Here is a 9,856-nt window from a genome sequence, read left to right as displayed (position 1 = left end):
AGGCGTGGTGGCTAACGCCTGTAATCCAAGCACTTTGGAGGCCAAGGCGGGCGGATCACCTGAGGTCAGAAGTTCAAGACCAGCCTGACCAACATGGTGAAACCCTGTATTTAAAACGAAAAAAAGGAGGAAAAAAAAAATTAAACATAGACTTACTACTGTATGACCCAGCAAATCTTCTCCAAGGTATCTACACAAAAGAAAAGTATATGGTCCACAAAGATCTGGGCACAAATGTTCTTAAAAACTCTTTTTTTTTTTTTGAGACAGGGTGTCACTCTATCACCCAGGCTGGAATGCACTGGTGCGATCATGGCTCACTGCGGCCTCGACCCCCTAGGCTCAGGTGATCCTCCCACTTCAGCCTCCCAAAGAGCTAGGACTACAAGTGCATGCCACCATACTTAGCTCACTTTTTGTAGAGAAGAGGTTTTTGTCATGTTGCGCAGACCAGTCTAGAGCTTCTGGACTCCAGCAATCTACCTGCTTCAGCCTCCCAAAGTGCTGAGATTATAGGCGAGAGCCCCTACTCCCAGCCTTATATTATAAAAGCTTTATTCAGGCCAGGTAACGTGGCTCATGCCTATAATCCCAACACTTTGGGAGGCAGAGGCAGAAGGACTGCTTGAGGCCAAGAGTTTAAAACCAGCCTGGACAAAATAGTGAGACCCCCATCTCTACAAAAAAATCAAAAAATTAGCTGGGAATGGTAGCACATGCCTGTGGTCCCAGCTACATGAGAGACTGAGGCAGCAGAATCACTTCAGCCCAAGAGGGTGAAGCTGCAGGGAGCTATGTTTCAGGCCACTGTACTCCAGCATGGGCAACAGAGCGAGACTCTATCTCCGAAAAAAAAAAAAGCTTTATTCACAATTCAAGTGAACATGACTAACTCAAATGAACATCAACTGGTGAATGGATAAACAAAATGCACTCTAGCCATACAGTGAACTATTTGGTCCTAAAAAGAAATGAAGTACTGATACATGTTACAACATAGATGATTTTCAAAAACATTAAGTGAAAGGAGCAGCTAGGCGCTGTGGCTCACGTCTGTAATCCCAGCACTTTGGGAGGCCGTGGCAGGCAGATCATTTGAGGTCAGCAGTTTGAGACCAACCTGGCCAACACGGCGAAACCCCGTATCTACTGAAAATACAAAAATTAGCCAGGCGTGGAGTTGCACACCTGTAGTCCCAACTACTCAGGAGGCTGAGGCAGGAGAATTACATGAACCCAGGAGGCAGAGGTTGCAGTGAGCAGAGATCACAGCACTGTACTCCAGCCTGGGTAACAGAGTGAGACTCTATCTCAAAAAAAAAAAAAAAAAGTGAAAGCCACCAAACACAAAAGATCATACACTGTATGATTCCATTTATAAGGAGTGTCCAGAAACGTCTTTATTTTCTTTTATTTTTAGAGAGAGTCTCATTCTATTGCTCAGGCTACAGTACAGCGGCAGGATCACTGCAAACTCAACCTTGCAAACTAAAGAAATCCTCCCACCTCAGCCTCACAAGTAGCTTGGACTACAGACACGTGCCACCAAGCCAGATAATTTTTTTCTATTTTTCAAGAGATGGTGGGGGCAGGGGGTGGGTCTCACTATATTGCCCAGGCTGGTCTCAAGTGATCCTCCTGCCTCAGCCTCCCAAAGTGCTGGGATCACAGGTGCCAGGCCTAGAAAAGCAAAATCTACAGAGATGGGAGATAGATTAGTTAGTTGCCTGGGGCTGAGGGTGAGAATGAGAAGTAACTAAATTGGTGAAAAGTTTGTTTCTTTTTTTCTTTTTTCTTTTTTTAAAGAGACAGGGTCTCATTATGTTGCCCAGGCTGATTTCAAACTCCTGGGCTCATGCAATGCACCTGCCTTGGCCTCCCAAAGTGCTGAGATTATAAGGCATGAGCCACCATGACAGGCCCAAAATTTCTTTACAGGATGATAAATTTTTTTTTTTTTTTAAAGACGGAGTCTCACTCTGTCACCCAGGCTGGAGTGCAGTAGCGCAATCTCGGCTCACAGCAACCTCCCCATCCCGGGTTAAAGGGATTCTCCTGCCTCAGCCTTCCAAGTAACTGGGATTACAGGCACTCACCACCAGGACTGGCTATTTCTGTATTATTGGTAGAGAAGGGATTTTACCATGTTGACCAGGCTGGTCTCAAACTCCTAACCTAAGGTGATCCATCCACCTTAGCCTCCCAAAGTGCTGGGATTACAGGTGTGAGCCACCATGCCCAGCTGAGTGATAAAAATTTCTAAAACCTAATTCTGGTGATGGTTGCACAACTCTGTAAATATACTCAAAGTCATTTAATTGTATAAACAGAAAAACAACAAAAAACTTGGCAGTAGAATTTCAGTTATTGACATTATAACAGAGCTTTAAAATGATTACAAACTCTTTCAGTGCATATGAAAGGATATCACTTAATTGAAAATAGACTCTAAAAAATTAAGTCTTTAAGCAATCATTTCAAAATTTTAGAATAACTCAAAAGACATTAAAGTGAGCATATCTTTCTTCAAAACTACCAGTACACAGCCAACATACACAACAAAAACAGACAGCTCTCTGTGTGTGTGTGCGTGTGTGCGTGCGTGTGTGTGTGTGTGTGTGTGTGTGTGTGTGTGTTTAGCAACTAGATTTCTGTCACCCAGGCTGGAGTGCAGTGGTAGGATCATAGCTCACTGCAGCCTCAAACTCCTGGGCTCAAGTGATCATCTCTTGTCAGCCTCTGGAGTCAATAGGGCGACAGGCATGTGCTGCCATGCCCACTACTAATTTTTTTAATTTTTTGTACAAATGGTGTCTCGTTTTGTTGGCCAGGATGGTCTCGAACTCTTGTCCTCAAACAATTCTCCCACCTTAGCTTCCCAAAGCTCTGGGGTGACAGCATGAGCCATCATACCCAGCCAAAAACTGATAATACTCTTATAGAACAAATGTTCAAATGCCCAAAAAACACAAAATTTTAGTCATGACTCACTGTGTAAACAAATCACTATAAAGTGTAATACCAAGAACGTACATTTCATGATTACAAACAGGCAGAGATGGGGCAGTATCAAAGGGAAAAAAAATTCTTATCATTTTAACTGGATACAGTTTCTTTTGTGCGTGAGAGATGGGGGTGGTTATGGTTAAAGGTATATTTTTTGTCTTTGTTGCTCTATATAATCACCTAAGATGGCTTCACTTTAATGACAAAAGACTAACTTCTTTCAGATGTGATAAAACTGGTATTACATAATTGTTTTTTCTTTAATGTTAGTTTTACTTAATTCTAAATTAAAGACTACAGAGTAGTTAACACTGACCCATGACTTTGAAGCCACCTCACAAGATATGCCCTGTAGCTATGTTTCATTTCCTTAGCTGGCCAGGCCTGTAATCCTGGCACCTGCATATTGTGCTAATAACTTCTACGTTACCTTCTAGAACAGAAGCATTTGAGGCACAAATCTTTTCTGCTACTCAGTGTTACCTTTAGAAGTATCACACAAGAAGTGTCAAGCTAACATTATATAATACATACTGAAAAGTCTGTTTCACAGAAAACTCTTAACTCCTCATGTTTTTCTGCTGTCTTAAGCTTTATGGCCTATCCTATGTCTTTACTGTGTTCATTAGGATTGACAAAGTGGAATTCCGCTCATCTTAGGTATTATAGAAGATATACTGTTTCAAACTAGCCCATCGAAAGACTATTTGTAATTTAAATTATTTAAATTAAAAATGTATATAAATTAAACTTAATATGCCTAAAGTCTCAATGAAAGACAGCACATTTTATAAAACTTTAAATAAACTGTTCCACAATGGATAAAAACTTTTTTTTTGGATGAAATTCTTCTTAATCCAGATATTCATTAAGCCAGTTCTCCACTGGCTGTTCGGACATTTCCTTACTCTTTTTTTTTGAGATGGAGTCTTGCTCTGTCACCAGGCTGGAGTGCAGGGGCGCAATCTCGGCTCACTGCAACCTCCGCCTCCTGGGTTCAAGTGATTCTTCCGCGTCAGCCTCCCGAGTAGCTGGGACCACGTCCAGCTAATTTTTGTATTTTTAGTAGAGACAGGGTGTCACCATGTTGGCCAGGATGGTCTTGATCTCTTGACCTCGTGATCCACCCACCTCGGCCTCCCAAAGTGCTGGGATTACAGGCGTGAGCCGCGGCGCCCAGCCAGTTTTCTATTACTCTTAATGCTAGAGACAGCAGAGAAGACTCCAGTATTTTCGCAATCTAATTAAATTCTCTGAAGGAAAACTTTCCCTTAGTTTCAATTCACTGCCCCAAATGATACCATCAACAATGAAACAAAACAAACAAACAAGATATCCTCCCCCAAAAAACTCCCCTCTTACCAACTGGCTTTGATTATATTCCTCTGAGATATTTAAGGATCTTTTTTTTTTTAATTTTATTTATTTATTATTTTATTTTTTATTTTATAAGATGAGGTTTCACCATGTTGGTCAGGCTGGTCTTGAACTCCCAACCTCAGGTGATCCACCTGCCTTGGCCTCCAAAGTGCCTGGATTACAGGTTTGAGCCACCACACCCGGCCCGATAGGATCTTTTTAAAGTTAGGTGGCAGACATTCAACTTTGTCCATAAATGTATCCGTTTAGTCTCCTCATCTTTTAATCTCTGATGAACTAAATAAACTATGTAAATACCTATATTTACTAATGCATAGTCACTCTGTAATATACCTTGAAAGGCACATCTCTCTAAATGGGATCAATGATTTAAAAAAAAAATACACACCATGATACTACCATTGTAAAAATACAGCACCTCTAGTTTAACTGCAATTATTAAGTCTCTAGGCATATGAGGGTAAACCTGAATGATTGGTTCCTTGGCAATGACAAGCTGTATTTCTGTGAACTAGCTAATTGCTTAATACGCCCAGATATTTTGAGAGTATTGTACTTTATATACTTATTTCATGTAACCCTCATGTAATAGACAATGTCAGAGATTAAGGAATTTACTCTAGGTCACAGAGTATGGCCAAAGGAATCTGAATTCACTTTTGACACACCACAAAGAGGAACATTATAAACATGCCTAGTAAATGCATTGAAGAACTTGTGCAGTGAAGCTTGCTGAACTGAGTCAGAAGACACTACCACTGTGTGACCTTTGGCTATCATCTGGCCCATGCCTCAGTTTCCTTACTATAAAATTAGGAAGTAAGACTACTCTGATAGGTACCAATGTTTAAAAACTTTGTGTAATAAATAAAGGCTATAATTTCATGAATAGAAACTGTGAGATTTTCTAAGAATCTAAACTCTCATTTTCTAGATTTTTTTTTTTGTAATTTAGGGGTAATCTGGAGGTCACCCAATCTCCTTGGATTGCCAACCCAACCCCACTCCAAATCTTCCATTATCCACCTTGAGGCACCTCTTAGAATAAATAACACATGGCCTGGCACAGTGGCTCACGCCTATAATCCAGTACTTTGGGAGGCCGAGGCGGGTGGATCACGAGGTCAAGAGGTCGAGACCATCCTGGTCAACATGGTGAAACCCCAACTCTACTAAAAATACAAAAATTAGCTGGGCATGGTGGTGAGCGCCTGTAGTCCCAGCTACTCAGGAGGCTGAGGCAGGAGAATTGCTCGAACCTAGGAGGCAAGAGGCTGCGGTGAGCCGAGATCGCGCCATTGCACTCCAGCCTGGGTAACAAGAGCGAAACTCCGTCTCAAAAAAAAAAAGAATAAATAACACACTAAAAAGAAACATTTTCAACTCCAAAAACTGGTGCTAAGGGTGCTAAGTAAGACATATTTTACAGAAGTCTCTTCCTCAAAATCCTCTTTAATTACCTTTGCTCTTTCCCTAAACTTTCTCTCCCCAAGGTCAGACCACATTTCTTTTTTTTCCTATTTCCACCAATTTTGCTGACCTCCTTACACCCTCTCAAAATCCTACTTGCTTGTACCCAGCAGGACAAAAGCCCTGGAACACCTATTGTTCTTGAAACACAACAAGAAAGTGAAAAGAAAAAGTCCCAGTTCATACAGGAATTTGAATACAGCATTGTACTTTCAAAAAAGAATAAATCTGGCTGGGTGCGTGGCTCATACCTGTAATCCCAGCACTTTGGGAGACCAAGGCGGGCGGATCACCTGAGGTCAGGAGTTTGAGACCAGCCTGTCCCATATGGTGAAACCCATCTCCACTAATAATATAAAAATCAGCCGGGCGTGGTGGCACATGCCTGTAGTCCCAGCTACTCGGGAGACTGAGGCAGAAGAATCACTTGAACCCGGAAGGCAGAGGTTGCAGTGAGCCAAGATTGTGCCACTGCACTCCAGCCTGGGTGACAGAGCGAGACTCTGCCTCAAAAAAAAGAAAAGCACCTTCCTAACCAGTTTTCTTCCCTGCCCTGCTCCAAAGCCACTGCCACAGAGAACCAATATAACTGATGAGAGTATGGAGTATAGTACATGTAATAAAAGTAAACTCATGTTTGTTTCCAATTGTATGTAGTGTATCACTATGTTCAATAAAGAAACTATTTGGAATTCCTTATGAAAACATCATTGAAAATGCACACACCAATGCACACACCAGCCGGGCACGGTGGCTCACTCCTGTAATCCCAGCACTTTGGGAGGCCAAGGCGGGCAGATCACAGTAGCTCAAGAGTTCAAGGTCACCCTGGGCAACATGGTAAAACTCCATCTCTACTAAAATACAAAAATTAGCCAGGCGTGGTGGCATGTGCCTGTCCCAACTACTCAGGAGGCTGAGGCACGAGAATTGCTTCAGCTCCGGAGGTGGAAGTTGTGTGAGCCGAGATTGGGCCACTGCACTCCAGCTTGGGCTAGAGTGGGACTCCATCACAAAAAAAAAAAAAAAAAAAAAAAAAAAAAAAAAAAAAAAAAAAAAAAAAAAAAAAAAAAAAAAAAAAAAAAAAAAAAAAAAAAGGCGTGGTGGGGTGGCTCACCCCTGTAATCCCAGCACTTTGGGAGACTGAGGCGGGTGGATCACCTGACCTCAGGAGTTCAAGACCAGCCTGGGCAACATGGTGAAACCCCATCTCTACTAAAATACAAAAAAATTAGCAAGGTGATGTGGCCCAGCCCTGTAATTCCAGCTTCTCTGGGAGGCTGAGGCAAGAGAATCACTTGAACCTGGGAGGCGGAAGCTGCAGTGAGCCAAGATCGTACCACTGCAGTCCAGCCTGGGCTATCAGAGGGAGACAAGAAAAGAAAAGAAAGAAAAGAACAGCATTATTTAAGGCCACTTAGTTTCTTAATCTGTTCAAGGTTCTTTATACATACCATCTCAATCTTTTGTCAACAGTAGGGCAGGTGCCAGAGGAGAAAAACTGAGGGTGAGGCAAGGGAAAGGAAGCCCCTATGTAGTTAGAGTAAACATCTAACACCAGTCATTAACCCATGTATTCAACTAGACATTGGAATTTAGATCCTAAACTACTAAGAGGTTATCAACTGATGATCATTTGGTCCGGAATCAGTGGTTTAGTATGACAACGTTTTTGAACTTCAGGTACAGTTTGTCATTTTTTGATAAATTTACCTCAGGAAAAAAAGATATTCCATAAAGAATAACAAACCACTAAGCCAGCCAAGGTAAAACCAAGGTATGCATTAGAAAATACAATTCTAAATTTAGCACACTAAATTACAGTAAGGAAAGCCCTCACACCACCATTCACAAGTCTCTGTTCAGGCAACTTATTTTTGGCAAGCTAAATCAAGGCTGTCAACATTGGTTTTGTTTTTTTTTCCCCCCACCCGAAAATTACATTAATTATTCTGAAAAAAAAAAAGACATCTTCAAATTGGGGAAAGGTTACAAGTGCCGTGTGTCCTATAAATGCTTATTTTAAAGAGTCACACGGAAGGGGGTTAAAAAAAAAAAAAAGCAAACAAACAAACCCTGGAAGATTGGAAGATGCAGCAGAGCCCCCTTGCTCCCGAAATAAAACTCCTGGTGGCTGTAACAGCAGCGGCAGTGCTACTCCCGACAGAAGTTTTCAGCTGTCACTTCTAACAGCTGAGCGCTTCCTAGGAGAGAAGCGACAGGCCGAGAAGAGAGGTGGTTGTGGGAGGTCTGAAGATCTAATACTCGAAATCCTAGACTCGAAGGGAAACCCTCCACACTTCACCTGTACTTACGGGACACCCAGCAAGCGCAGCCCCAGTATCCCCAACACACGCTCACGCCACTCGCGCCCCGCCACACTCAAGTCCAGCAGCTCGAGGAATCGACCACGCGCCCGTTCTCTTTCCCCCTTCAGATTGCTAAGGGCTGCTCTGACCTGGAGCTAAGGGTGCGACCTGCACTTGCGATTCCTGCAAAGGCCTCACACCTAGGGCCGTGTCTGTCCCGCCCGCTCCTCAGTCTCGGGCCACGCGACCCTCAACTCTTCCAGGAGCCCCCCCGGGTCTCCACGCTTTAGGACACACCGCGCTTCCTGCCCCCGCGCCGCCGCCCCGGCCCTGTCACCTCGGGCCCCCGGGGACCCCGGGCCTCACCCCCTCCTCCAGCTCATCCTCAGAGCCCGCGTCCTCCGGCTGGTCCAGGTCTATGTCAAACACTCCTGCCATGTCCTCAGCTTCCCTGTCTCGGAAGTCCGGCGCTGGGTAAAAGCCGTCCCGCCTCCTTCGTCGCCTCATGGGCCCGGACCCGCCGCAGCCACCACTGCCGCTGCCGCCATCACCGGCTGCTTAGGCTCAGTGCGTCTGCGCCTAGGCCCTAGGCTGGCTCCTAAAGTTCAGCGCAGGAGCATGCGTATATGGTCTTGTGAAGCCAAACTGTGGGCAGTGGACATGCGCAGAACTATCGCCAGCATCCAGGTGCTAGCAGAAACATGCGCAAAACGCGAGCCGAAGCCGCTCTTGAAGACCAGAGCGTGCGCATTGTCAGCTAAAGCTTTCGGTGAACAGTGAGCATGCGTACCACATCTGAAGTTCGTAAATTGAAATTGAACATGCGTAATTAATCTTTCTGAATAGGAAAAAAAAATACACAACAAAACTCTCCTTTTATGGAACATGCGCATTAGTTCTCAATAGCTTTTTCGTGTTGAAAGTGAGCATGCGCATGGTGAGTAGGTTGGTCTGAAATTTCAGCAGGATAGAAGCGTCTGGTCGGCGTTTGGTGGTGAGTCGCATACGTGGGGAACTCTTGGGGACGATGTGGAACGGCAGACCTTTTGGCTTCGTTGTTTGTTAGTTCTGTGGCCTTGGAAAAGTCAATAACCGTTCAGAGCCTCAGCTTCCTTATCTGTAAAATGAGGATAATTATTTATCTACTTTGCAGGTTTGACATTTTAAGTACAGAATCTGTCTCTCAACCCACTACTCATTTCCAGTAATGCATAGATCTGATGTGAAGTCTTTATCAAAAATTGTTTCTTTTCCTAGATAAAAATAATGAGAACCTGCTCTAATATTTCTTTTTCTTTCTTTCTTTTTTAAATAGAGACAGGATCTCAATATGTTGCCCAGGCTGGTCTGGAATCCTTGAGCTCAAATGATCCTCCCGCCTCGGCCTCCCAAAGTACTGGGATTACAGGCGCAAGCCATTGCGCCCGGTTAATATTTCATCTGGTTTTCTTTCTCCACGCTCCATCTTTCTTGCTGTACTACCTGAGTTAAACATAAAATCTTTCTAAAGTTACTAGGCTAGACTAGTGGAGAAAATGTAAGTCATTATTTAGAAGAGAGAAAATTAATGTTAATGTACAATGTTGAGCTCACGTCTGCATTTTACATGTCTATGTGGTGTGGAGGCTGGTACAGTACTACTAATTCTTTCAGTCAGCATTTGTTTTGTCTTGTTTTTCTTTTCTTTTTTT

At 43.4% G+C, this 9,856-nt stretch overlaps 2 protein-coding genes across 9 annotated transcripts in view; one reads left to right on the top strand and one right to left on the bottom strand.

The window, feature by feature from the left end:
- The window catches only part of RPS6KB1 (ribosomal protein S6 kinase B1), a 63,856-nt gene extending 55,045 nt beyond the window's left edge, over nucleotides 1-8,811 (bottom strand). For 5 of the 8 annotated variants that reach the window (XR_005202034.1, XM_017539821.2, XM_017539825.2 and 2 more), the window contains exon 1: nucleotides 8,532-8,811. Coding sequence is in view for 4 of the 8 variants with exons in the window: in XM_017539821.2 (XP_017395310.1) it covers nucleotides 8,532-8,672 (141 nt within the window). In the remaining 4 variants the exon portion in view is untranslated. Of the gene's footprint in view, nucleotides 1-7,931; nucleotides 8,061-8,531 lie in introns of those variants that run through there. The other 3 variants (XR_005202035.1, XM_017539824.2, XM_037742478.1) reach the window with 3 other exon arrangements.
- Nucleotides 8,812-8,910: 99 nt separating this feature from the next.
- The window catches only part of TUBD1 (tubulin delta 1), a 30,529-nt gene continuing 29,583 nt past the window's right edge, over nucleotides 8,911-9,856 (top strand). The window contains exon 1 of the mRNA XM_017539722.2: nucleotides 8,911-9,159. The gene's annotated coding sequence lies outside the window, so the exon portion shown is untranslated. The remainder of the gene's footprint in view (nucleotides 9,160-9,856) is intronic.

The sequence above is a fragment of the Cebus imitator genome, unplaced genomic scaffold, assembly GCF_001604975.1.
Source record: "Cebus imitator isolate Cc_AM_T3 unplaced genomic scaffold, Cebus_imitator-1.0 Scaffold121, whole genome shotgun sequence".
In the NCBI taxonomy this organism is placed as follows: Eukaryota; Metazoa; Chordata; class Mammalia; order Primates; family Cebidae; genus Cebus; species Cebus imitator.
This window is presented reverse-complemented; position numbering and strand designations above follow the sequence as displayed.